The sequence below is a fragment of the Chelmon rostratus genome, chromosome 23 (assembly GCF_017976325.1).
Source record: "Chelmon rostratus isolate fCheRos1 chromosome 23, fCheRos1.pri, whole genome shotgun sequence".
NCBI classification, from domain to species: Eukaryota; Metazoa; Chordata; class Actinopteri; order Chaetodontiformes; family Chaetodontidae; genus Chelmon; species Chelmon rostratus.
This window is the reverse complement of record NC_055680.1, coordinates 6,763,039-6,789,567: the sequence shown is the minus strand read 5'-3', so window position 1 is coordinate 6,789,567 and position 26,529 is coordinate 6,763,039. Positions and strand designations below refer to the sequence as shown.

Sequence of the window (26,529 nt, the reverse complement as noted above, 5' to 3'; positions counted from 1 at the left end):
TCTGCTCTCCATCTTTTCTTGCTCTTTGTCTTCCACCGCTCCGTCTTCTCTCCTTCTCTCACCCCAGCGCTCGTCTTCACCTCCCCCCTTCTCCCTTCCCCTTCACCTCGTCCATGCCTTTTCTCACGTGATCCCCTCCTGCCAGTTACTGCTCCGCTTCTAATCTCCCTCATTCTCTCTCTTGGCGTGAGAAAGTGGGCAGGAAGTTACTCAGACATGGAGATGGGGGTTCTGGGGAATTTCGTTGCCCTCTCCTCCCACTCCTCCTCCACATTTCCCCTTTTCCCCGAATTCCCCCCTCTCGCTCTCTCTCTCTCCCTCCGTTCTTCCTCCTGTCCTTCCTTCCCCGCCTCCCTCTTTGAGCTGGGCAGGTCATGTCAATCGCACCTTGGCTTTTAGACATCTGCCCCCAGGGGCGTAACTGAGTCGCCACAGAACTCCACTTTAGCCTGTAATGGCGTGGAATTGATTTCACGTACTTTGGCCAGATTGAGGGGCGGGCCGCACACAACAACCGCAAACACTTATTCCAGTGTGTCAGGTCTTACCTGTGACGGGAATCTAACAAACACCCCCAGAGGGGCTGCTGCAGGCTCTCCACATACTGTGAAAGGGTAGGATATTTTGAGAAATTTGCTTCCTTGTCAGCAGATAGCTTAGCTTAGCACAAATCCTGGAAGCGGGAGGGGACGCTAGTCTTTCTCCGCTCAAAGGTTAAAAAATGTTCAATGTTTCTTAAGAATCCAGGTGGAAAAACATCAGTTTGTGGATTTATGTGGGACTTTTTTCTTGGCAAAATGGCAAGCTAGACTTTTCCCCCTGCTTCAAATCTCTGTGCTAAGCTAAGCTAGCCGTCAGCCGGCGGTAGCTTCATATTTACTGCGCGGACATGAGAGCGGTGTCAATCTTCCCATGGCAAAACCAATAAGCATGTTTTTTCCCAAACGCTCAACAGTTCCTGTCATGCAGGAAGTGTCAGCTGACACCTACAGGTCGCTTGTTTTGTCCGACCAGCCCCAAATTGTTCAATATGCAGTTTCAACATGGTGACGATAAAACAGAAAAGCAGCAGATCAAAATTCTGAAAGCGAAAACCAGCAAATGCAAAATTGATGCTGTGTGTGTGTGTGTGTGTGTGTGTGTGTGCGCGCGCGTGTGTGCGCGTGCGTGCGTGCGTGTGTGTGTGCGTGCGTGTGTGAATGAGCCAGCTGAATTGTTATGAGAATGATTGTTGGCAGGTATAAGTACAGATCTAATAGAGATTATCTTCCTGGCTCAAGTCAAACATCCAGAAGGAATTAACTTTGAACAAGGGGTTTACATAACACACACACACACACACACACACACACAGAGAGAGAGAGGCGTGCAGGGGGTCATTTTTACAGACACACAAACGCACACACCCATCGAGCGGTTGGCAGGGGAAGTTGAGTGTGTCAGTTGATAGTAGCCTCTTCCTCCCTCTCTCTCCTCTCTTCTGGTTTCTTTATGTCACTCGGTCACATGTTTGATTTTCTGTTGACATTATCTGTTACCGCACATGGCAGAGAGCGCTCGTCATTTTCACTTTCTCTCTGTGGCTCGCTCACACACACACACACACACACACACACACATACACACATGCCACAGACATTCAGTTCTTCGCTGTATGAAGAAGTGACACGCTGCACAGTATCGGTTCCATTGTCTGAGCAGACGCTTCCTCCTGCGTGTTTCTGTGTGAGCATGTGCACACTACGTAGCGCCTCGCTAATCCCTCTGCTCAGCTCATTCAACTTTGAAGGATAATTCTGGTTTAACACGAAATCAACCAGGAAACACAAGAAACGCGTGTTGATTATACGGGTTTCAAGCAGAATTTCAAACCAATTTCATGCGAAAAAACTGGAAAAAATGAGTAAAATAGATAACGTGTCTGTGTGAAACATCCATCACGGTTCGCAGTGAACCCTCTGGTTCAGCTTTGACCGACTCCTTGTCATAGTTTTCCTGTGCAGTGAGGGATTATTACAAACATGTGCACTCTGTTGGACAGCGTCAGCGTGCCTCCACAGCTCAGCTACTTCATCGCCGTCATGACTGAAATAAAAGAAAGATGAGACAGGAATGATCGCTAAACTGAAAATATCCTGCAGAAAATAGTTGCCTGTGTGCTCAGTGTGACGCCTGCAGGACATCAGCGTAGCTTAGCATAAAGACAAGGAGAAAGAGCTAGCCTGGCTTAGTCCAAATGTTGTTTTTCACTGAGCAATGAGCCAACTGTACAGACTGTGGAGTGACGTTAGCTGTAGCTAGCGACTAACATGCTGTATAAACACTGTAAGTGTGTGTGCCTCTTATTGATCTCGTCAGTCACCTCTCACCTTTTCAGGTGTCTCCACAATGTGCATTTCTGAAGCAATGCTACTGACAATTAATGTTTGCTGCTTACCGTCTTCATGCTAAGCTAATTGCTTTCTCGCTCTAGCTTCATATTTCATGAACAAATATATAGAATTTGTCACCTGCGTCTCGGCAAGAAAGTGAACAAGCATGTTTCAAATTTCAAGTGTTGAACTGTTCCTTTAAACTACACACACGCACACACACACACACACACAACTCAACATTCTTCTGGCCTTCTCTGTCTGCTTTTCGTGTTTTGTCTTCATCCATGCGTGTATGTGTGCGCATGTGTGTGTTCACCCCCATTGATCTATGTTGTTTGTGTTTTGTGAAAGATTTATGATTTTTTGCGTGTGTGTGTGTGTGTGTGTTCGACCCAGTTCTGTCTGTATTTATTTGCACTTTGAGACATTTGGTGTTTAATGTTGTTTATGTGTTTCCATTTTATTGATGTTGAACTTTGTTTTCGCTCTCGCTCTCATAAATGATGTTTGTCCTTCCTCGTACATTTGGACTTCATTTCTCTTTCATGTTTTATTGCTTCTTTTTCTCTCTCCTTCCACTTCCTCTTCGTCTTCTCCGTGCAGATTCTAATATTTCACTGATTGCAAATCACTCCGGGTCGGTCTATCAGCTAAGTGGCTGAAATGTTGACTCTCTTCATTCTCCATACCACAGAAACACGGAACAACTAAGTGAGGAGGACAGAGGGAGAGGGAGAAACAGATGAAGGAGGGAGTGATAGTGGAGGAGGGGTTGAGTGTTATCTCGCTGATATACAGAGGAAATATTACGAGGTGACACAGAGACAGAGTTGTCCCATGCTTCACGGGGTTCAAAGTGTTCCTCTCTGTCTCTTTCTCTAAACACCTTGCCAACTCTCCCACCGTGGCCATAAAACAGTTTGAAAGCCTCTTTGCTCCAGTTCTCCGACATTCCCGTGTCCTTTAAAGTCCCCTTCTGTCGAGCCTACGTCTCCTCTGCCCCCTCGCCGATTGGCCGCTTGAGTCGCAGCCAAGCAGTGGAGGGTGGAGGCGTAAGCTGTCCTGGCACTGTGCGTGTTGGTGTGTGTGTGTGTGCGTGTGCATGTGCGTGCGTGTCTTCAGGAGGATCGGTTTCCTACATGCCGTCATCGTGTGCCATTTGATAGCAGTGATTGGTCATTCGAGACAAATTTAGCCGCGGCGATCTTTCAAACGCGCATGCAGGCGCGCCACAGGAAAGGAGTGGCCATCTCTTGATTGTTTAGTTGCCCTTTAATATTTTTCTAATCTTAAGAAAATGAATGGGGGAGAGCGGCGGGGCGGGAGGGGGGAGGGGAAGTGAAAAGTCAATCAAAAAAATGAAGGAAGGAAAGGAGTAAGTAAACAAGGGCCTAATCACATCACATCAACATTTACTGTACTTATCTAGGGCCTAAACATAGCACCTAGCCTAATAACTATTGTTGCATCAAAACCTTGCATGCACGCTGCTGCAGCACAGCACAAAGACACAGTGAAAGACATTTTATTGAAGCAAGTTTGACACTGTGGGAAGCATCTACTTGCTGGAGAGTTAGATGAGAAGATCAATGCCACTCTAATGTCAGCCTGCCTGTCTGACAGCAACAAAATCCGCCTAACAGCTCCTCTAAAGCTCGCTCATTAGCGTGTTTTATATTGCCTATTTAATCCATGAAAAAACGGAAGTAAAAAAGACAAGGTGTGGTCTTGTGTGGGGTTTTTTGTGGACTATTTCTCGGCCAGGTGCGGCGACTTCGTGGGAAAGGAAACCTCCGCTTGTCGTGAGCGTTTGTTACGGTTAGACAGAACCAGGTTTTCTGTTTCCATCACATTCAGGGTTTCTGTGGTCGATAGCAGGAAAACAATCTAAGCTGGAGGCTTTGTTCTGAATGCTGTTTTTCTACATGCAAGTAATCATCAGCCGAGTGCAACAAGTTCACGCTGTTCTTTAGAAGTGGCAAGGGAGTGCCACCTGGATGCATCCTGGGTAATGTAGGAAATCACAGGCTCTGGGAAAGTTCTTCAGCGCACCAAAAGCAGTAAATTAAAGTAAATTGTAGCACTTTATCACAACACGACTCCTGGAAAACTCTCACCCGGACTCATTTGGAGCAATAACGAGCTTGCTGCCGAGTCTGAAGTGATAAATGGCGTGAGCTGCGAGATGAGTGGAGCGCCGCAGCAGCCTTGACTGGCTAAATATTACACACTGAAACGCACAGATGCACACGCGCTAACCGAGCAGAAGGCCGGAATATGTTAGGAATGTCCTCTCAGAGATGACTGACCTTCACACGTACACACTCGCCACGTCGTGCGCTCGGATGCACAGCTATGCGCGAAAACGCACACGCTCCACTCCGCTGCCACATTTGCAGTCGTCTCGGGTTAGGGTTTGCTCACGCTCCCGTGTCACCGACATCTGACGTGCGCTGACTCACATGCCTTTATCCGCACACACATGCACACACCTACACACACACACTCACATCCACCCTGTCTTGCTCAACAAGTTGGGACGTTTAACAAGTTGAGACCTGCATGTTGAGGTTGTGCCTGTCTGTGTGTTGCTGCGACTGTGTGTGTGTGTTTTACATTACCAGCCAGTGAGAAAACGCTAGCTGTCAAAGAAACACACACGCACACAGACGGCAGACAAAGTTGTAGTCTCATTACTGTGGTCTCCAAGGAGTCACCATGGCAATAGCAGAATGAAACCACGGCCTGTGGGACAGTGTGTGTGTGTGTGTGCTTATGTGTGTGTGTCTGTGCGTGCGTGTCCTACAGACCCAGAAGCGGTTTATTCCCCCAGGAAGTGAGTTATTCTCCACAGGCCAATCAGAGGACAAAGTTTGAGACAGAGTTTAATCCAGTTGGTCCACCGCTGCTGACCTTTATTACTCGCGGCCAATCCCAGAGGAGCGGACAGCCAGCAGGGTGATGACATCACAGCTGGAGTGAAGTAATGAAAGCAGGAATGAGGAAAACATGAGTTTCGGCACTTCAGCCCAGGATAGTGACATAAACATTTGATGTTTTTTCGTTAATGAGACATTTGAGGATAGAGGGGAAAAAATGCACTAAATCCCAAAGTTACGCAGAGATGGAGAGAAAGACGAGGAGAGAGAGAAGATGCGAGATGAGTGACACAGATGGAGTCAGAAAGCTCGGGGAATGAATGCAGGCCTAAACAAATATTTACAGTGCGTCGTCCTCTGTGTTTATGGCTGGGTTTATGACCACACTCTCCTCCTCCGGTCCATCCCTTGCCGTTTTGGTCTCTTGCTTCGTCTTCACTTCGCACACCACACTATCCTTGGTAGCTCTTATGTAGCACAACTGTTTTTCTATCTTCTGTGTGTGTGTTTTTCTTGTTTGCATGTGCTTACACACCTATTTCTCTCTGTCTCTCTCTCTCTCACACACACACACAGTTCATGTGTCAGTGGTTGTGTTTTAGGCCTGGAGAAGCAGGGGAGTTTGCTAAAAGATAGAAGCTAGATACGCCACCACGGTGCGTAAACATACTTGCCCCTGTTATCAGTACATTTCCTGTTCGCTTGTTTCGTAAACGTTTCATTAATTATCTGGCGGTTGACTCGAAGGAAACAGCCTCCAACTCAGCCTCGTGCAAACAGATCCGGAGATGGAGGGTCTGCAGCTGTGCAGCTGTGCTTTGAGCTAAATGCTAGCATCAGCCTGCTAACGTGCTCACAATGTGATGACGTGCATAACATTGTTAAAAAGCAGATGAACAATACACCAAGAGAATCTACTCATAGAGGTGCAATTAGGCCTGCTGATGCTGATGTTGAATTTCTGTCCTGCACACACACTCGTCTACTCATCAAATGACTGACTGACGTCTGTCTGTCTTTCAGGAGGTGGAGATTCTGGACATGAGCACCATCAGGGACACCAGAACAGGAAAATACGCCAAACAGCCAAAGGTTGGTAATGTGTGTGTGTTTGTACACTTTCCTATCCCTGCTTTAGCATTAGCAGCTGTCATGTATGGAGGAGACCCTGCTGCTATTTTTTGACCTATGCCCCCGGTGGTCTGTGGTCTCGTGAGTGTACCCTACTGCTCCTCTGATACTTGCGCCGAGCTCTCTTCATGCGGACTAAGTGAAAGGTTAAAATGCGAGCGAGGCGGTCAAAGAAGCTGTCACCTCCTGCTGCTGACGACTTTGTCCTCTGACCAGAAATGTGATGCTCAAGTGTGACTGTCACTAAAAGATGTGTGTGTGTGTGTGTTTCCTCTCTCAGCTGATGGTGCAAAGGTGACAGAGCGCTAATGAGCCTGCTGACAGATGGACAGTCAGACAGGAAGTGATATAAGCAGTGGCTGTTGATGAGGAAGTCATTGTGTAAGAATGTCGATGTGGCCGACTGAGACGCTGATATATCAGTGGTAAACAGTTCAAACGTACGGAGGCTTGTGGCTCAAACTGGTAAAAAATAAGACTGATGGCTGCACTGCATCACTGTTCAATATGTTTCAGCATTTTACATTATTGCTTTAAATAAATCTGTAATTTAAGTAATGAGAACTAAAATTTGGTTCTGCTTTTAATCAGCATGTAAGAGGAGATGCCTGTTCTGCAATAAAGCCTGAGCCGTGATGTAAGACAAACGGCATGATCGGGAGTGTAGTCTTGTTTCAGGGTGACATTTAGGGGCTGTTGTGTAAAACGTGAATTTTATGGCTGTGACGTGCCATTAAAACTGCTGAGTAACGTCCACATATTGGGTTAAGAAAAGGATTGGCAGTGAGTGATCTGTCTCTGTGATTTCTGCCTCCACCTGCTATAATCAATATTTATGTATCAGCAATGTATCAGGTGAAAAGGGGTCACTTGTAGCAATTTAGCATCTTTTAACGTGGTTGTGCGCCCGGCGGCTGTCGTTTCCAGCTGCGCCAGGCGGCTGTTTTCAGGCGAAGGAGCTCTGGTGGGCCACCTGTACGCTACCTGCCGAGCGCTTAACAGCCGACAGACGCCGTTAGTGCTGAGCTGGCTAGCGTGGTGGAGCGTTTAGAGGATAAAGAGCCAGATATTCCCCTGAGGGGTCAGCAGAGAATATATCAGTGTTGTATTTACAGCTTGTTGGACAAAAATGTTCAAAGCTGTATTCCTGTTGCTCTGGACTATCACAGAACACACTGTCGACTGTTTTACGAGGACTTTCTTTGATAGAACGTAGTTCCACAGAAAACGGTCGATAGCGAGGTCTGTGGACCATCTTTACTAACATGTTGACATTGTCTTTTTTCCCCTAATTTGGATGAACTGATCCTTTTAAACTCTGGCCCGCTGCGTAATGACGATGTACGCTTTGTGCGCCACTTTTCTTCATAAACAGTCATCCGAGTTAATTTACGGGCTTGGAAGGAAAGAGAAACATGATAGAGAGGCCGTGATGGAGAGACTGTCTAATTGATAAAGAGACGGTGAGAGTCGGCGATGGAGGAAAAGTGGTCTAAAGAGGAGGAAAGAGTCGCTTGGTTAATTGGATCAGAGTGCTGCACCGCATGCATCACATTTACTGTCCTCAGGAGACGGAGAGATGGACGAGGAGCGGGAAGGACGTTCGTATGCACAAGTCCAACCAGTGGTGTGGTCAATTCATGTCTGTGTGTGTGTGTGTGTGTGTGTGTGTGTGTGTGTCAGGACCCGAAGCTGCGAGAGGTGCTGGGCTTCGGTAAGGGCGACAACGTCGAAGGGAAGCTGGTGACCGTCGTCCATGGCAACGACCTGGTCAACACCTCCTTCCTCAACTTCCAGGCTATGCAGGAAGACACAGCCAAGGTAACCGCGGTAACCGCCGCCACCATCCTTCAGCCTGGTCCCTTTTGCTTGCGTTTGATATTTCTTCCTTCCTTCCTCCCACCTTGCCTACTTGCCTCCTTCTCTCCTCAGGCCATATGCTGATTACTCACTTTACGATGTTGACATAGAGGCACGGGCATGTGTGTGTTTAGGAGCTGTAAAGAGGGATTATTCCATCTGTGTGTGTGTGTGTGTGTATGTGTATGTTTGTGTTGTATATTGTATACAGAGATGCTCTCACATCAGACGAACAGTCAAACAACCATGTTTTTTCGGTCTCATTCTTGTCTGTGTGTGTTTCCAGATTTGGACGGATGAGCTGTTCACTCTGGCCACAAACATACTTTCCCAGAATGCATCACGGAACACCTTCCTCCTCAAAGCGTAAGAAGTCGCATGCGTCTTGTCTGGACATGAGGCAGCGGAAGAGTTTCGGGGGATTGTGTTTAAAGCCTCTCTCCGTCTGTTTCAGGTACACGAAGTTAAAGCTGCAGGTGAATCAGGATGGGAAGATTCCTGTGAAGAAGTGAGAGACACTCGCATTAACCGCTTTTATAGCCCCTGCCCTCCACTTCTTCTTTCCTTTCCTCTTCTGTCTCCCTTCCACTTCCTCTCTCATCTCTTCTTCAGCTCATCTCTGCTCGCCGCTGATCGGCCTCATCTTTTAATCCTCCTCAATCCTTCCAGACGCTGCTTTGTAGTCTTTTTATTCTCACATTGAGAACAGTAAACTTTAATGGGTGGATGTTTTTGCTCAGTCAGACGTTGTGAACCGAGGCTGATGTCTCTTCAAACTCTCTGTCTTTCAGTATTCTCAAGATGTTTTCAGATAAGAAGAGAGTGGAGACATCTCTGGAGCAGTGTGGCCTCGTCAATAACAGGGTAATCATCACAAGCGATCACTGATCATGGGGCTGCTCTCTTTCATTGTTTCATACATGATAATAGATGCAACTCCTCTCACCCTGGGGTGTTGCATAGCATTCTTCGCATGCCTTTGCAGTGAAAGGAGGGCAAAAAACGGCCGTAGGGCTCTTGGAGAGTAGCCTTAGAATATGCATTTCAGTTAAATGCCAAAAAGTTTTTAACACATATATCATTTGATATCATTTGTGTAAAATAGTCAGCTTCAGGGATGCTGGTAGGTGGATTTAGTTGCAAAGAAAGGCTAGCTGTTTCCTCCTGCTTCCAGTCTTTGTGCTAAGCTAAGCTACCCGGCTGCATCTTCATATTTACTGTACACAAATGAATCGATCATCCTCTAACTTTCAGCAAGAAAATGAATGAACAGCTGTCCCAAAATGTCATGAACATCCCTTTAAGGGCACATTTTACCACTGAGATTAGTTGTCAAGCAAGAGAAGTTGAAACTGTTAACTGAAAGTGATGAATAAATTCTTTAAATAGTTATATAAATTTAACAAAAACATTTTAAATAGTTAATTAACTTGAGGAACCAAACTAAACATGGACAGTTCAGTTGCATGAAAAAATATAGTGGCATTTTATGCAGTGTTGCTTTACATTAAATTGTGGCTTCTTACAGGAAATGTATTGATCACTTGGCCAGCAGCTCAGGCAAACATTTTCCTTAAAAGCATCAGTCTGGTCACAGGATTTGTTTTCCTAGAAAGAGTTACCAAACCAAAATACTGAAAATCTTTTCTTCATTCATTTTTTCAAACCTGAAACCCCAAGGAAATTATTAGTCCTGCGCTTTTCATCTTTTATGTGGTCAAAATCTTTGTTTTTATGTGCAGTGAAAGCAACAACAGCTTGCTAGGTGAAACAAGCTTTCTTGTGTTATTAGTCAGTGCAATCTTTCCTGAAAATCAGTTTGGAGTCACAAGATGTTTCTTCTCGAATAAGAGTGGAGATTGTGCAACCTGCAGTGTCAGCGTTTCTCTGTGTAGTGCTGTACTCTGGTGCCTCCTGCTGGTCAAAGTGGGAAAATGCTTCAGAATGGATATTTATCCTCAGCCTACAGGGTTTCCAAGACTTCATAGTTTTGCATAAGTTTGCCTTATGTTTTTAAAAGAACATCCAGTGGCAGTATGTTGGGTGTCAGTGTGTGGCTGCAGGCCGATGGCTGCAGAGACGCTGACAGACTGGATCAGAGTGTCTCTGAAATCACCAGGCCTCTCTCTCCTCCCTTCCACATCTTTCCTTCCTCTCCCAGTCCGAGGGACTCAAGCCGGACGATTTCACGTGGGAGGCCTTCCAGAAGTTCCTCGACAGCCTCTGTCTCCGGCCTGAGATACAAAGCATCTTTGAGGAAAGGTATGTGACGCATAGATAACACTTTCACAAACGTACGCTGTGACTTTTCATTATGTTTATTCCCTCTTGGCAGTTTAAAAGTAAATCCCGAGCCTGAATCCTTTTGTAATGATGCTCTAGTTCTATTTTTACGAATCCTTGTAATGCTCAGAACCTGTAGCTCTGAGACGAAGCGCACGCTCCTCTTCTCGTTGCTCCAGTGGCTCCAAGAGGAAGCCGTTCATCTCTCTGGACCAGCTGATGGACTTCATCAACCGCCGGCAGCGAGACTCCAGACTGAACGAGGTGCTGTACCCCCCGCTGAAGAGAGAGCAGGTCCGACAGATCATGGAGAAATACGAGACCAACACCAGCCAGCTGGAGAGAGGTCAGTCGCCTGTTCCTCACATTTTTCTGCCGCATGCGTTCAGATGCTTATATCCAGAGCGGCTCAACACATGTGATCTTCATTTAGAAATCGGCCCTGGTTCTTTTATCTTTGATAAGCTGCTGGATCAAATAACAGCACTAAAAGAGAATCAAGATACGTAAATCATATTGTTTTGCGAGATAACAAGAGTTAAATATACGTGCAGCTCTGTCTCCTTGTAGATTGGATCTGTTTACCCCAAAGTGAGGTTTATCAGCTGTAGGTTTATAGGTATGATGGATATCCTTGACTTTTATCCCAGCAAAGCGGAGCCACATGGTCGTCTTTTTCTGAAAGCCTCGGCCGTGCGCTGACTGAGGCCGTATCCATTTCCCTCCTTTCATTTGCACAGTCATTGATTCACGTTGTGTTGTGGCCGCCAGCGGATAAACTGTACAAAGCAGAGACTTGGCCACCGTGAGCCCCTCTGCTAGGGCGCCGTTAAGCCAGAATCAGTAAGATTATTCGTTATCCAGCCTAGAGTGTTCAGACCTGACCTGGAGCTCCCTCTGAAGGCTGCTGATGCTGGTCCGTCCACTTAAACTGACAGCTGTCAAAAATAGGTTCACATGTTCTCTTTCTCTCTCGCAGACCAGATCAGTTTGCAGGCTTTCGCTCGCTATCTGGGAGGAGAGGAAAACAGCATCGTTCCCCCGGAGAGGCTGGACGTCATAGACGACATGAACCAACCGCTGTCCCACTACTTCATCAACTCCTCGCACAACACGTACCTCACAGGTAGGAATAAGCAGACACAGCAGCTCACGTCTCTCGCGGGGCACGCCTGCGAGTTTAAGGCCTGGCCGTCTTTATTAACCTTTTGGGTGCGAAACCGCCTTTCCCCTCCCCAGTGGGTCAGCTGACCGGCCTGTCGTCAGTTGAGATGTACAGGCAGGTGCTGCTGACCGGCTGTCGCTGCGTAGAGCTGGACTGCTGGAAGGGCCGGCCGCAAGACGAGGAGCCCTACATCACCCACGGCTTCACCATGACCACTGAGATCCCCTTTAAGGTGGTAGTCGCTGCTTTCTGGCATTCATTTGTTGTGCATTCAATCACCCTGGATTATCCCATTGAAGTGTCTACTTTAATTGGGACACGTTGCTTAAGCTTTTTTTTTTACAAGGTTATGAAATATTCATGTTAGTTTTTCCCTCAGTTATCCAGTCTGTATATGACTGGCACAGCATCAGTATAAGCCAATTCCAAAACATCTGCACACAATAAGCATCGTATTTTATGTTTATGGAGGCAATTATAAAGCCCTGACAAGCTATCTGTCCTCCTCTTTCCAATAAAAATGTGAAAATTATTAAGGGATTTGGTGTGTGGAGCTCTTAACCATGACCTATTCATGCAGTTTGGTCAGCACAAAACTTCTCCCCTTTGCTTCATGAGGAGGGCAAAGTTGTGCTGTTTGTTTTAAGGCCTATGGGTTCGTATGTTTTGGTCCTAAACACTCACGAAACTCCTAACAATCTGAGGAAATGTTTATTTTACCGTGTACTTAGAGATTTCATCCGATGGAGCTCCTTTTTAATGCTCTCATTTCTTTCCCGGACTGCAGGAGGTGATTGAGGCGATAGCAGAGAGCGCTTTCAAGACCTCGCCATACCCCGTCATCCTGTCCTTTGAAAACCACGTGGACTCGTGAGTCATGTTCAGAACCGAACCGGATGCAAAATTCAGGGCTTTTATGAAATACTTGCTGTTTTATTAACATGTGCCTCTTGTTCCGTCAGGGCCAAGCAGCAGGCCAAAATGGCAGAGTACTGCAGGACCATATTTGGAGACGCCCTGCTCATTGATCCGCTGGAGAAATATCCGGTAAAACTGATCTCCGGCCAGATCTGACATGAGCGCTGTCAGTGTGTCTGTTTTTAGCCCGTGAATGCATTTTGAGTGCTGCTGCTGTTCCTCAAGAAAAACTAACAACACACTAACATTCTTTGACTGCGCAGTCACGGTGCTGCACGGCGACAAGCACATCGGCTCATGATCGGGGTCATTTCGTACTGAAACGCAGCTTGTGATGCGGCGCTTTCGACCTCTATACACTCACACTTGTGGCCTTGAAGTAGTTTGACTTTGTGTACGTCGCACCAGCAACGCTGCTAAAAGCATCCAATGAGTGTAGTTTTTGACTCGAGTGAAAGAGAGGGCTGCCTGAACTGCAGGGACGGATCAATTTGAATGTGAATCACTTTTACGACAACCTTTAAACTAAACAAGCTCTTCCAGCGTTTTAAGACTGCACAGTTGTTGCTTTGGATTTTAGGGCTGTTTAATGGTTATAAAACACTTTGCTCGACTCCTGTGACATTGTGCCACTAAATGTGGATAATACATTGTGGCTGCCAGGCCAGTACTACTATGACCTTGTTCTGAGCGCCTCACGATTCTTCTCAAGAATAAGTTGTTCATCTCAGATACATATTTAAGGGATGTGCGTTCTGTCTTTTATCCCTTGATCTGTCCAAAAAAGTTTTCTGCGTCTGCTCAGAGATTAATTGCCGACGTAAGCCCCGCTCACCATATCTAAACCTTAAAAAGTGACCCACCCAGCAGTGAGTCTCGCTGTTCTTTGCCGTAGCTGGAGCCCGGCCAGCCGCTCCCCTCGCCGCAGGAGATGCTGGGGAAGATCCTCATCAAAAACAAGAAGAAGCACCACCACCACCGGCCCTCCAGTGGGGGCAGCATACGGCGCAGAGAGCAGGAGGAGCAGTCGTCGCCCAACAACGGTGAGCGCGGCTGTAGTGTGTAGGTTTAGGTTGCATTCACGCGCTAAGCTTGTCTGGTTGCGATGATGAAGTGAAATCAGCTTCTAGGGTTGATGGAGGCTTTTTGGTACTTTGCGAAAAACAAGACTTGAAGGCCAACTGAAGCGGGTCATTTGCTGTTTTCTGTGTAGACTGTCCTTTGAATGACAGTGACGGAGGTCAGCTCCTGTCCAACGGGGAGGAGAAGCTGGCTGAGAGGCTAGTCAAAGAATTGGAGCCTCGCAAGTCCTTAGGTGGGTTGAAGAAGAAAGAAACGAGCCATTAAAGGTGCCAGTGTGTGTACGTCTTCCATAAGTTGTTTTATTACGTCTTACCAGGAGGTGAAGGCGAGAGCGAGGAGGACGAGGAGGACGAACCGGCGGCGGAGCTGAAAAAGCCGAACTCTGACGAGGTGAGAGCCGTCGGGAAGGGGGCCGACGGGGGGCCGTTTGACTGGCTTGTGGCCTGATTGATGGATTGGTGGTGTCTGCTTTCCTCAGGGTACGGCCAGCAGTGAGGTGAACGCCACGGAGGAGATGTCGACTCTCGTCAACTACATCGAACCTGTCAAATTCAAGAGCTTCGAGGTGGCGACGAGTAAGTGTGTGTGAGTGATAAAGAGGGATGCAGAGACAGGAAGATGCAGTTTGTGCACAGAGAAGTGAAAAAGTGTGTGTGTGTGTGTGTGTGTGTGTGTGTGAGGGTGGTAGACAAGCCTCGTTACTTCTAAGCACCTCTCCTGTGTAGCTCATTAGGCAGAAAGGCCGGCTATGTGGTCTCATTTGCGGTTAATGATCAGTCACAGACCTGTCGCACATTGATTGTCTTAATCACTTCCTGTGCCCACCAGAGAGGAGGAAGTTCTTTGAGATGTCGTCGTTCGTGGAAACCAAAGGCATGGACACGCTGAAGAGCTCCCCCATCGAGTTCGTCGAGTATCCTTGAGAACATTGCCTAGTCTCGACTTTTTACCTTGTGCCGGTGCACATACATGCCACGCGTGCGTTTGGTTCTTGACGGCGCTCCTCCAGGTACAACAAGAATCAGCTGAGCCGAATCTACCCCAAAGGAACGAGGGTGGACAGCTCCAACTACATGCCTCAGCTCTTCTGGAATGTCGGCTGCCAGATGGTGGCGCTGAACTTCCAGACCCTCGGTGAGTCCTGTTGTTTCTGGACTCAGATGGCCAAGAGCTCAGAGCGGCTCATAACAAGTTCTGAGTTTTTAAGCTTTCAGCTCAATTCCAAGAAGTATAAATAAAGTCTTAAAGGTCTTTCTGTGGCGGGCAGATACTGTGGTGGAGATGCTTTAGAAATAATTTAAGACTCCGGGAGGTCAAGTTAAAACATCTCAGTCTTTATCCCTCTAAATCCCTCCTTCTCTCGCTCTTCCTCATCCCTCTTCCCCCCTTCCCCTCCTCATCGCTGCATTCCTGTCCACCAGACCTCCCTATGCAGCTCAACATGGGTGTGTTTGAGTACAACGGCCGCAGCGGCTACCTGCTGAAACCTGAGTTCATGAGGAGGACGGACAAACACTTCGACCCTTTCACGGAAAACATCGTGGACGGGATCGTCGCCAATACTGTCAAAATCAAGGTGCGGGCAACACGTGTCATCACCGGGACATTAAATGTCTTTGTGCGACTTGTTGAAGTTAATGCCTAATGTGAACATCCACCAGATCATCTCAGGCCAGTTCCTGACAGATAAAAAGGTGGGCGTGTACGTGGAAGTGGACATATTTGGACTTCCTGCCGACACAAAGAGGAAGTACAGAACCAAAACATCCAATGGGAACTCTCTGGACCCCGTGTGGGATGATGAATTGTTTGTGTTTAATAAGGTAACTCTTGCACACTCACATTGATTCAGACGTCTTTCAAATCTTCGTCACCCCTCACACGCTCTTTGAACTTCTCCCGTCAACCTCCCTCCAGGTGGTGCTCCCTACGCTGGCCTCTCTGAGGATAGCGGTGTTTGAGGAAAACGGCAAGTTTATTGGACACCGCATCCTCCCTGTGTCCGCCATTAGACCTGGTCAGTGCACACACACACACACAAACACGCTCTGGTAACACATTAAAAGAACATCCTTCACTGATGTGCGACATTCTGCTGCTTTATTTATTTGTGTCTTCCTTCCTTCTAGGCTACCACTACATCAACCTGAAGAATGATCTGAACCAGCCCCTGCTGCTGCCCTCGCTGCTGGTTTACACCGAAGCTCAGGACTACATCCCTAATGAGCACCAGGGTAAGAGCACCACATTAACACCTGCACCTTCCAGCACACAACCCGCAACGTGAACTACGTTATTTCAACTGTTCATCCACTGCTTTTACCTCATTATTTCAACAATGTGTCCAGTAGTTTTACCTCATTCATTAAGGGGTCAAGGGTCAAGCTAAGCTAACTGGCTGTAGCTTCATAGTAACCATACAGACACAAGAGTGTATTGATCTCCTCCTCTAACGCTTGTCAAGAAAATGTATTTTCCAAAATGTTGAACTACTCATTAAAGGCACATGATTGGGGACTTAAAAGCAACATTGGAATTTTTACCTATTAAATCCCAGAATCACAGTCATCATCGTGGATATCCATGACATTAAGGCACTCTGTCTTGTTTGTGTGTGTGTGTGTGTGTGTGTGTGTGTGTGTGTGTGTGTGTGTGTGTGTGTTCTCAGAGTACGCGGAGGCTCTGACCAACCCCATTAAGCACATCAGTCAATTGCACAAGCGAGAGACACAGCTGGCTGTTCTCCTGGAGGACAACAATGAGGTAACAACATCTGTGTGTTGGATGATAACAAGCAGCTAAAAAGGAAATAAAGTGTGTGTGTTTGGTGTGTGTGTGTGTGTGTGTGTGTGTGTGTGGATCCAAAGACACAAAAAATTCCCCAACCCCCCTGATTTTTAAAAAATATCCGTTCCCCATTTTCATCCCTTTGTTGCTTTTTTGCTCCAGCACGTCCCCAACCAGCCCAAAGAGGGAGAGACCAGGCGAGAGAGCGATGTCATTCAGGGAGGTCGACTCCCCTCCCCCTTCCACGCCCTCCCCCCCTGCTCATTGGATGATGCCCCTGACATCATCAAATTACCTGCCCCAGGTAGAATGTTGTGTCTTAACGTCTACATGTGCGTATGAACCCACACCTGTCAATCATCTGCTCGTATCCTCGTTTGGTATTGAATTAGTACATGATCAGACACTTTTATTCCCTCACCTGATTTATTCCATTAATGAAAAATGTTGATGTTTTCACCGCACCTCATGTGTTAAGATTACACTGACGCCGTGCACGTTGTTTTATTCCTTTCATTCAGTCATCGTCCATTTCACACATACTGTCTGTGTGCTTTTTTTTTTTTTTGTGTGTGTGTGTGTGTGTGTGTGTGTGTGTGTAGCACAAAGTCAGAAAGAAGACCTCATAGCCACTGTTCTGGCAGGTAAGGTCATAATCCAGCACTATCATTTACACACAGGGATGAGTGGAATCATTTGTGTGTCATGTAGAGCTGCGTGTAGCATTTTTTAAGTTGGATGAGATGGGAATGGCTAGTTTTCAGCGAGACTGGTAGGTGACATTGTCTGTCTGTCTGTCAGACATCCAGGCCCAGTCTATAGAGGAGCTGAAGCAGCAGAAGAACTATTTGAAGCTGCTAAAGAAACAGAGCAAAGAGCTCAAAGAGCTGCACAAGAAGCACCTTAAGAAGGTAAAGAAATCCACAGAGTGGAAACACTCCTGTTCTGCCGATGCTGTGCATGAACTCTGCACTGAGAATGGAGGTGAAGAGAAAGATCACGTGATTTTGCTTGCGCGCTGCGGAACAATGAGGTTTTGCTTCCTGTGTGCGCTTTGCAGGTGTGGAATCTGAGCAAGGAGCAGAAGAGTCGGAGTAGCCAGGTTCAATCTGACACCCAGAGGAGGCGCAGTCAGATGGAGAAACACCTCAAACGTAGCATCAAGAAAAAGTAAGGATAGATGGATGAATGTATGATGATGTAAAGGTAGATGGTTGGTGGGACAACAGTTTCTCTTTTCCTTAAACTTGCACTTATGGTTGCAGCTGACTTAACTTGTATGTGTGTATATGTGCTCAGTGAGCCCCCGGAGCCGGTGCAGCGTGAGCTGACGGCGTTGGACCAGGAGATCGAGAAGCAGACGGTCCAGCTGAGGGAGTGGCAGATGCAAGAGCTGCTGAAGCTCCGGCGGCAGCTTTACTCGGTGGAGCGAGAGAAGCAGCAAACGCACCTGCAAGAGGTAACGGCACACGCGCACACCTGCGCACGGCAGGTGTCAGCGCCGCCCCCGGTCTTTGCACACTCAAGGTGACACAGTTTACAACACTGCGCCCCTCCTCTGAATCCTTAAATACACACACTCACGCGCACTAATTCCTCATTGGTCGACCTCTGTGAACCTTTGCGGGACTTCCGTACATCTGCGCGGTGATTCGCTGACAGGTCACCCTCTGCCGCCCTGTGTTTTCAGGCCTTCCAGAAGCTAAAGGAGACGGCCCATGAATGCCAAGCAGCTCAGCTGAAGAAGCTCCGGGAGACGTGCGAGAAGTAAGCGGGGCCAGTTCACCTTGCAGGAGTGACGCAGGAGCCACTGCTTTTACTTGAAATCATGGCGTGACATTGGTGTGTAACTGTGTCTGCAGGGAGAAGAAAGAGCTGCAGAAAATCCTGGACAGGAAGCGGCAAAACAGCATCAGCGAAGCCAAGAGCCGAGACAAAGACAAGGCCGAAACGTAAGAAACTGTTGTTCGTCTGGCATTGGACATACGTGCTGTCAGACCTTATTTTGGCTCACAGTTATTGTGCCATTTATCCTTTTTTACATTTATTTTCCTCGTGTGCATCTTCCTCTCTCTCCCTGCAGGGAGCTGAATGAGATCAACAGGAAACATATTCAAGATTCGGTCGCCTTAATCCGCGGGGTAATCGCTCCCTCTAGCGTGAACACACGCTCTTATTACCTACTTTATAGTACACTTTTCTGCCATTGCCATTAACTTTGCTCTGCTCCTCTCACACATCTTCTTCGTCCTTCTCACATATTTGTCTTTTTCGATCCTCACACCCCAGCTGGAGGAGGCTCAGACCAGGAGGCAGGACAAGCTTACGCTGAGGCAGCGGGAGGTGCTGCAACACATAGACGAGGAGCTGCCGCTGGTGAGCAAAGGCACACTGACTCATACACACACAATGAAGTGCTGCCATGTAACCCATTCGACAGCAGAGGCGGTCTGGTTGTGCTCCAGTCCGCCCAACGAAGACAAAACGCGGCACGATCACACATCCTGCACTCTCTGTCAGGGAGAAATAACCAGCGAGACGGCTGAAGCAACAGAGCCAGCTTTTGTTAGCCAAAAGCTTTGGATGCATCACTTCATTCTTACATTTCTGCAAGATGAGCAGTAGATGTGAATTAGTGCACTTAAAACTTTGGAGGCAGCCAGGCTAGCTGTTTCCCTCTGCTTCCAGCCTTTATGCTAAGCTAAGCTAATCAGCTGCTGGTTCTCGCCACATAATTAACATACAGACATGAGAGAGGTATCAATCTTTTCATTCAACACTCAGAGAGAAAGTGAATTTCACTTCCCAAAGTCTCAGTCTGTGACTCTCCTGGTGTTTTTTCTGTCCAGCTTCAGTCTCAGCTGGAGAGGGAGCAGGAGGAGGAGTATCAGCGACTACCGGAGGAGATCTGCCAGCACCTTCAGCTGGAGCTCAACAACAAAGGCCTCCGAAAGGACGCCCTGTTCTCGCCCCTGTCCAATCACAGCAGCCCCAGCCCCAGCTCCGGCTCGGGCCCGCCCTCCAACTGCTCCACGCCGTCTTACCCGTCGACGCCTAATCGGAGTACCAATCGGAACAGGAGCATGGACAATAGCACCGCCTCGCTGGCCGACTCCACTTCCTCGTCCACCACTCCCGTCCTGTCGGAGGCGGAGATGTCCTTCAGTTAAACTTATTACTTGTAAAAAGGAAAATAGATGCATTCAGCTGGGTTCTATAATGATTATAATGTGGGATAGTAATGATATTAATTATTAACTAATTTTATTCCTTTTTTTATGACAGACTGTTTTGTTCTCGTCTACAGAGCTATATTATTTTTTATTTTGCTGTTTTAGTCAGATGACACATCATGCCTTTTGTTGGAAGATTTCATAATCCTAACCAATTTTTTTTTTTTTTTTTTTTTTTTACATTTTCTTGTCTGTTTTTGTCTTGCTTTTAATGTCATACATTTTCGTACCTTTTTCTTTGCATCATTCCCAGTTTTTGTCTGGTCAGTAAGCTTTGCTGTGGTTTCACCGCATCACGAGCTTTATGTTCACACTGTTTTTGCTAAAAGCTTCCTGCTTGTATCAGCTTCAACCTCTTTTTTGACACTTTTTGAAAGCTTTAAACCTTATTGACAGAGGAACAGGGTTAGAAAATTGCTGCCATATACACAGTTGGCCCAATAATTAACATTCTGGAAGGAAAATGTAATTCTCACTGCAAATTTTTGATATTTTGTTTGTAGCAACATTTGACGAATGAGATTGCTTCATGATGGCCTCAATAGATGAGCATTTATTACACATAAAAATGAGTGCTACAAACAAAATGTCAAAACCACACATCTTTTCAGTTTTTGCAAGTAAAAATGATCAAGATTAGAGAAATATTTTCCAGAATTGAGTATCAAGAGGGAATAAACAGGAGAAGAGGGCTGAATTTTTACCCAGCTAGCTCAGACTCAGAGAGCTGTAATGGCTGCAGCTGACCAGCAGGCGGTGCTGCAGCCTTAACTGTTTATGCTAAATTGGGGGTTTGAGCTTTCCATTCATCCAGCCTGATTATCCTATTATTCTGTACCCGGACACACACACTCACTCACACACCTGTCCCAGCAGGATTTGCAGCGTCATTGGTTCGGGATAAAGTCTGTGGCTTTTGACCTCCAATCAAAATGCAGCCAAGGTTGCATTGCAGGGTGGTCAGCAGACATCCATCTGGCCAGAAGCTAGTGTGTGCGTGTGTGTGTGTGCATGTGTGTGTTTGAGGGTAAAGAAGGGAGGATTTAAATGATGTAACACTCACTCACTTTCTCACACACACACACGCTTGACTGTTTTGACTTTCTTATTGGTTCAGGGGCCAAAAGTCTCTAAAATCCTCATCCTGTCTAATCTACCCCTATTTTGAAAAACACACCACACACACAGATACACACACTTTAGGGAAAAAGTTTATTAATAATAATTCTACACAAATCACAGATTACTAAACTAACCTCTGCAAGTGTGTATGTGCGTATGTGTGTGTGTGGCCAGAAGTTAATCTCTTGATGAGACATCTGCTTCTTGGGACAGTAATATCTCCTACTAAATGGAAAGAGCCTGCTGTGTGCGTGTGTGCGTGTGTGCGGCCTCTTTTGCAGCGTGGAGAAACACATTATACAGTATGTTTAAAAGGCAACGCCACTGTAGGAGAGCCTTCGGACGATGACTTCAAGCAGCTCATGTAAATTTAATTTTAGACACCCTCTTAAATGCCCCTTGTTGTGTTTGATACTCCGGACAATGAGTGTGGGATCGTGGTGCAGAAAACAAAACGGTACTTTAAGTTAAAATTCTGTGTTTTTGTGTCTATCAAAGCTTCCTCGCTTTTTATCGTCATCTTTTCTTTTCTTTTTTGTCTTTTTTTTTTTTTTTTACAGTGAACGTTAATGGCTGCCTTGTCTCTCTCTTCCAGTCTGAGGGGGGTCACATGGCACCACTCTGTGTACATGTTTTATGTGAATTTTACTACTGACCACAAGTGCTGAAGAGGGATGGAGGTCAGGAGAGGCTGAGGGGAGAGGCGACAGGGAATTTAAAGTACATGTAGAGATTGTTTTTGGATTCGAGGGGGGGGGGGTCTTGTCTCGCCCTCGTCCCGCCTCCCTCCTTCAGCGAGCACTGGCTGCCTGTCTGTCTGATTATTCGCCCTCACACACACACACACTCTGTAAACCATCATCCATTTAAATGGAAATTTTAACAACTTTTTCTTTTGTGGTTATTTGACTTTTTATTGATGGAAGAAAACATCTGTATCCATTCGTTCAGGTAACAATCCCCAGAGTGTAAAGGTTTCCACACATCGAGCCCCCATTACAGGTTCAGTGTGTCCTGCAGCAGTGTCTCTTTAATGCTGGACGCCACAAAGCAACTGCAGGCCAACAACAGCAATGAAATTTGGTTAAACTTCTAGGTCATGAGCAGGACAGCAGCAACAGCGCACACCTGCTGGGGTCAGCGCTTTCCTTAGACGAGCGCTCTGACCTTCTGATCTGTGATAATGTAACCGTGCAGCGCTGGCAGGCTGTTCACCTCTGGCTGCCACGCTGCTCTGTGTTAACGTCTCTGCTCGGCTCTCTCATTTTGGACACTAATGTATACGACAAAGGCGAAGCTGCCAGCGCCCGTCTCGCACCCAAAGCTTTCCTTTCCAAAAGAAGTCGACTCGTCCCTCGCAGGCCGTCTGCTTTCGGGGTCAAGGCGGTCCGAGCCATTCCAAGTCCAGCGGCTGGTATTCCAGTTAACACTCGCACGTTACCTCCAGGTCACGCAGAGGTGGTCCTGTTTCAGCCCCTTTCATCCCAGACTCTTCAGGTTTTAATGCACTTTTCTCCTTCTCTGCTTTTGTTGCTTTTGAAGACCCTGTGACATCAATACAACTGCTTTCCAGTGATTTGTACTTTTCGTGTCAGCAGCAGTTTATTTTTACGAGAGCTGGCAGAAGAGTCATTGAGCATATTTTGACACATGAAAAGTTTTTTCCTTGCACCTTAGCTTTTTTTTTTTAATTTGGTACCATTTGCGTTTAGAAAAAGCTTTTTTATGCTGTAAATGAGAATGAAACCTTTTTATTAACCACTTAAGTCCAATGACTGTAGTCCTTGTGATAAACTTAATTGTCACCTAACACCTTACATCTTTAGAAATCAAACAAAGTCATGAATCAACTGGCGAGAGTCACATTTCTACATAAAACGGAGGCTTTTGGGTGCAAGTCAGATGTAATAATTGCACCTACAGTACAGTTATATACTGTATTATTGTTCCCACAGGTGCTCTGTGTGACAAAAAGACTAATAGAAGACAAATATATGTATTATATGTCTAATATATAACATTCTACAAGGAAAAATAATGTAAGAAACTGTAATGTGTATATATGGAAAATACCACAAACCACAGGTACTTCAGATATTTAAAATACATGTTTTTTTTTCTAAGTAAGTCCATTGACCTGTAGACTTACTCTACAGTAAAAATGCATGTTGTTGGTTCCTGATAGCTGCCAGTGGCTTTAAGTTTAGACATTCGGTGTCTCTGAAGGTCAGGAAAGACAAAAGATGATAATCCAGTTTCCAGGGGGAGCCCACTGGCTTCATCACATAAACTGTGTGGACAAAAGGTTCTGTGTGCTGGGAAGTACAGATGATGCGTTCAGGGACTAACTGCCATTTTGATTTATATGCCTTGAATTGCTAATGATCCAAAATATACAAAATACTGATCATTTGAAATTACATTAAATGCCCCCCTTTTTTTACTTCAGCTGTTGATTAATGTTAGACTTTAAAGCTGCACTGATCAATACTTGTATATTTACAGTGGATCGCAGCTGTTTTCATCAAAGGAGTTGTGCGATACCTTTTCACAGGATTTGGGAACCAAAGCAGCAAAGAGGACAGTGAATATTGAACTAACATTTTTCAGATGGCCAAAAAGACAAGTCCAAACGGATGCTAATGTTGCTCTGTGTCTGCTGGATGTGTAAATAGGCAACAAATAGGCAATGCTAACATGTATGGCATGTTTAACTAAAAAAAGGTGATAATATGTCAGTACTGTGTGCACCCAAGTGGGAAATGCAGGATTCATTCATAGTTGAAATTGACATTTAATTTTCATTATTGGCCATAAATTAAAAGAAAGAAAAAGCTAAATTTGGATTACTGCAAGTTTTATCCTCTGGCTTTGGGTTATACTATTTATTTGTGATCGCCCAGCATTGCGTAACATACTACATGCTAAATCATTAGCATGTGCACGGCACACACAGTGCTATCTGCCAGTCACAGAGTTAATCCTGGAGTTTGTGCAAAACGGGTCAAACTCCCAAGAAGCCAGTATATAATCCCTTCAAACCAAATTATGAGGCAACATATTTGGATATCCGATGTAGAATCAGGATCTTTACTGACACTAAAAAGGCCGACATCAGCTCTCTTCCCTTCAGCTCATGGCCGTTCGGCCCGTGCTGCTCCGGCACACGGAGAGAGGAGTGCAGTCGGCGTGCTGGCGCCATTAGCTAGTTTCCTTCCCGCCGGAACGCAGCCTGGGGGTTGTTTCTTGTCAGCCCTGAGCTTTAACCTCTGTTATTTCGTTGAAGACACTCATTTAAACGGACGCGCACAATATCACGCTCTGACACGAACACGGCAGCGTACCATTAGACGCTCGCCTCGGCAGCATGCGCACAAACCCTCCTCGACTTTGCTCTTATTAGACATTTGGTGTGACGAGTCTCCCTCAGGCCCACCCTGAGGCCTCTGGCTGTCATGCCTTCTCTCCCTCTTTGTTTTCTCTCCTGCCTCTTTCTACCCCTCTGTCCCATTTCCATCCCCTCAGTTTCCCCCAGTAATGAGACCATCTTTTACTTTTGGATTAGTTCAAATGACTGAAAGCAGCAGCTGTGCTTGTGCACTTCAGATAGCATGCAATATACATAAGACAAGACATGTAGTGAGCTGTGTTGACACTGTATATGTCGTGTATATGACTGTTGGATATAAAGGGAATGCTATACAAGGATGTAATATTTTATTGTTCCTGCATAATTAATATAAAGTATATGGCTGAACATTCAGTAATAAACTCAGAACTTCCTGTTACGGAGCTGAACCTCTGCTGTTTTCTTTGTGTGTGATGAAGACTGTTTGTGCATCATCATACAATCCTTTCTGCTCTTTTTCCCTCTAAAGATCTGATCACTTCCGCTGCTTTCTTTGGATGGATTTCAGGCTTTCTGGGTGATCACCTCCTATCCGTTTGTAATGAAGAGTGTCCATTATTCAACATGTCCTGCTGTGTAAGGTCTTTTGAGGTTATTGAATATGACAGAGTCAGTTCTAGGGCCCGGCTTTGCCCTCACACCCTCTTTAACTCAGACACGTTTGCAGACTGAGCTGTCAGAGAGGCTGGTTTTGGCGTCCTGCTCGCTCACGTCCCACCGAGCCAGAAGCTTCCTGTGTGCTTAGTTTAAAGCACACAGTAATATGCACCGCTGGAGCACAGAAAGTGATTTTTTGTGAAAGGCGGCAGTTCAGTATTATTTTCTGTGAGTTTTATTCAACAGATCCTGAGCAGCGGACACCATCATCGTGCCATTAGCTGTGCAGGAATGTCCCCAGAAAATCCCACCAGAGTCTGGACCAGCGGTGGGGAACCTTTCTCCTTTCAAGGGCCATTTCAATTTTTATGACATCCTTCATGGGCCATGCTGAATTATATATGTATCACACCCCACCTCTAATGCGATGGATGGAGCTGCCGGCTTGCCTTTTACTTCAACAAGAAACTTATCGAGGCTCTGCGTCTTGTTTTCTTGACAGTCGGCATGATGCACACCATCAATGATAAGCCCTTGGTGGTGCTGCGTTCACCCTGATCTTGACCCGGACAGGCACACAGCTGGAAGGGACCACCTGGAACGTGTTAGTCTACTGGTTTATGTTATTTTCTTTCATCGCAGTAAAAAGTAATTGCTGTTTAAAGAACTTTTTGAGGAGTTTTGAATTGCCTCATGGGCCTCATACGGCGTGGAGGCTGGATATGCCCCCCACCTCTGCTCTAAACACTGGTGGTGGTGGGTGAAAGAGTGAAGAGCAGCCCAGCAGAAGATCTGGACGGATGTGGAGGCGAATGGGGTGAAGCTTTTAAAGTCTTCAAGTTTAGCAGCAGAGAGATGATTGGCTCACGGAAGTCGTAGCGAGATCTGATTGGTTGAAGTACAAACTGCTAGCCTTTACTAAAGTAGTCAGACACAGTGTGTGTGTGTGTGTGTGTGTGTGTGTGTGTGTGTGTTCCCTCCATGCTGATCTGTAGCTGGTGGGAAGCTTTGTGTCCTCCATCAATATGATGATGATCACTCACTCGGACACACACACACACACACACACACACACACACACACACACACACGTGAATAACCACGAGTAAACACACACTCTTACTCAGCAGAGACAGGAAGTGAAGCTGCTGTTGTATCTAACTGGCAGCTTACAGACCAGGCAGCAGCTTTATCCTCACACTCTCCTCTCCTCCTCTTCCTCTCTCTCTTGCCTCCCCTCATCCATCCCTCATCCCTCGCTGTTGCTCGGCAGGGTCGGGGAGGTTAGTTTGAGAACATAATCCATCACGGATCGCTGATTACCTGCTGCAAATCCTCAGTGTGAGAGGAGGCAATTGGTTTGGGAGATTACGCGCGTTTTTATCCGGACTCAATAATCACCTGCGTCATTTCCAAACGTCCACAACCTCATAAAGAAATGATGGCGCCGCCGGAGGAATCTGTTCCAACTATCTCTTCATCATCTTCCTCTTCTTCTTCTTCTCCAGACTTTTCCTGCATCTGTTTTTTCCTGATATAACAGAACTCTTCTTCTTTTCGCAACTTATCCAAACACTCCCCGTTCTCCTCCTCAAAACTTTAATCCCACCAAAAAAACATTTTCTCATCATTTCTCCCTCATCCCTTGTTTTTTTTCTTTTGCCCTCTCCCTCCTTCATCCCTCCTG

The 26,529-nt window shown here is 46.3% G+C and overlaps 1 protein-coding gene across 1 annotated transcript in view; it reads left to right on the top strand.

The window, feature by feature from the left end:
• Positions 1–24,628, top strand: part of plcb3 (phospholipase C, beta 3 (phosphatidylinositol-specific)) — a 40,615-nt gene extending 15,987 nt beyond the window's left edge. The window contains exons 3-34 of the mRNA XM_041964621.1: positions 6,278–6,346; positions 8,069–8,206; positions 8,532–8,611; positions 8,700–8,753; positions 9,037–9,109; positions 10,407–10,507; positions 10,708–10,874; positions 11,508–11,654; positions 11,768–11,925; positions 12,481–12,563; positions 12,656–12,740; positions 13,507–13,654; positions 13,825–13,926; positions 14,011–14,084; positions 14,173–14,269; positions 14,523–14,607; positions 14,704–14,828; positions 15,116–15,270; positions 15,356–15,517; positions 15,612–15,711; positions 15,824–15,928; positions 16,363–16,457; positions 16,644–16,785; positions 17,084–17,125; positions 17,283–17,392; positions 17,542–17,651; positions 17,781–17,940; positions 18,172–18,248; positions 18,344–18,433; positions 18,565–18,622; positions 18,771–18,857; positions 19,331–24,628. Of these exons, the coding sequence (XP_041820555.1) occupies positions 6,278–6,346; positions 8,069–8,206; positions 8,532–8,611; positions 8,700–8,753; positions 9,037–9,109; positions 10,407–10,507; positions 10,708–10,874; positions 11,508–11,654; positions 11,768–11,925; positions 12,481–12,563; positions 12,656–12,740; positions 13,507–13,654; positions 13,825–13,926; positions 14,011–14,084; positions 14,173–14,269; positions 14,523–14,607; positions 14,704–14,828; positions 15,116–15,270; positions 15,356–15,517; positions 15,612–15,711; positions 15,824–15,928; positions 16,363–16,457; positions 16,644–16,785; positions 17,084–17,125; positions 17,283–17,392; positions 17,542–17,651; positions 17,781–17,940; positions 18,172–18,248; positions 18,344–18,433; positions 18,565–18,622; positions 18,771–18,857; positions 19,331–19,651 (3,600 nt within the window). The 3' untranslated portion in view covers positions 19,652–24,628. The remainder of the gene's footprint in view (positions 1–6,277; positions 6,347–8,068; positions 8,207–8,531; positions 8,612–8,699; positions 8,754–9,036; positions 9,110–10,406; positions 10,508–10,707; positions 10,875–11,507; positions 11,655–11,767; positions 11,926–12,480; positions 12,564–12,655; positions 12,741–13,506; positions 13,655–13,824; positions 13,927–14,010; positions 14,085–14,172; positions 14,270–14,522; positions 14,608–14,703; positions 14,829–15,115; positions 15,271–15,355; positions 15,518–15,611; positions 15,712–15,823; positions 15,929–16,362; positions 16,458–16,643; positions 16,786–17,083; positions 17,126–17,282; positions 17,393–17,541; positions 17,652–17,780; positions 17,941–18,171; positions 18,249–18,343; positions 18,434–18,564; positions 18,623–18,770; positions 18,858–19,330) is intronic.
• The last annotated feature ends 1,901 nt before the right edge of the window (positions 24,629–26,529 follow it).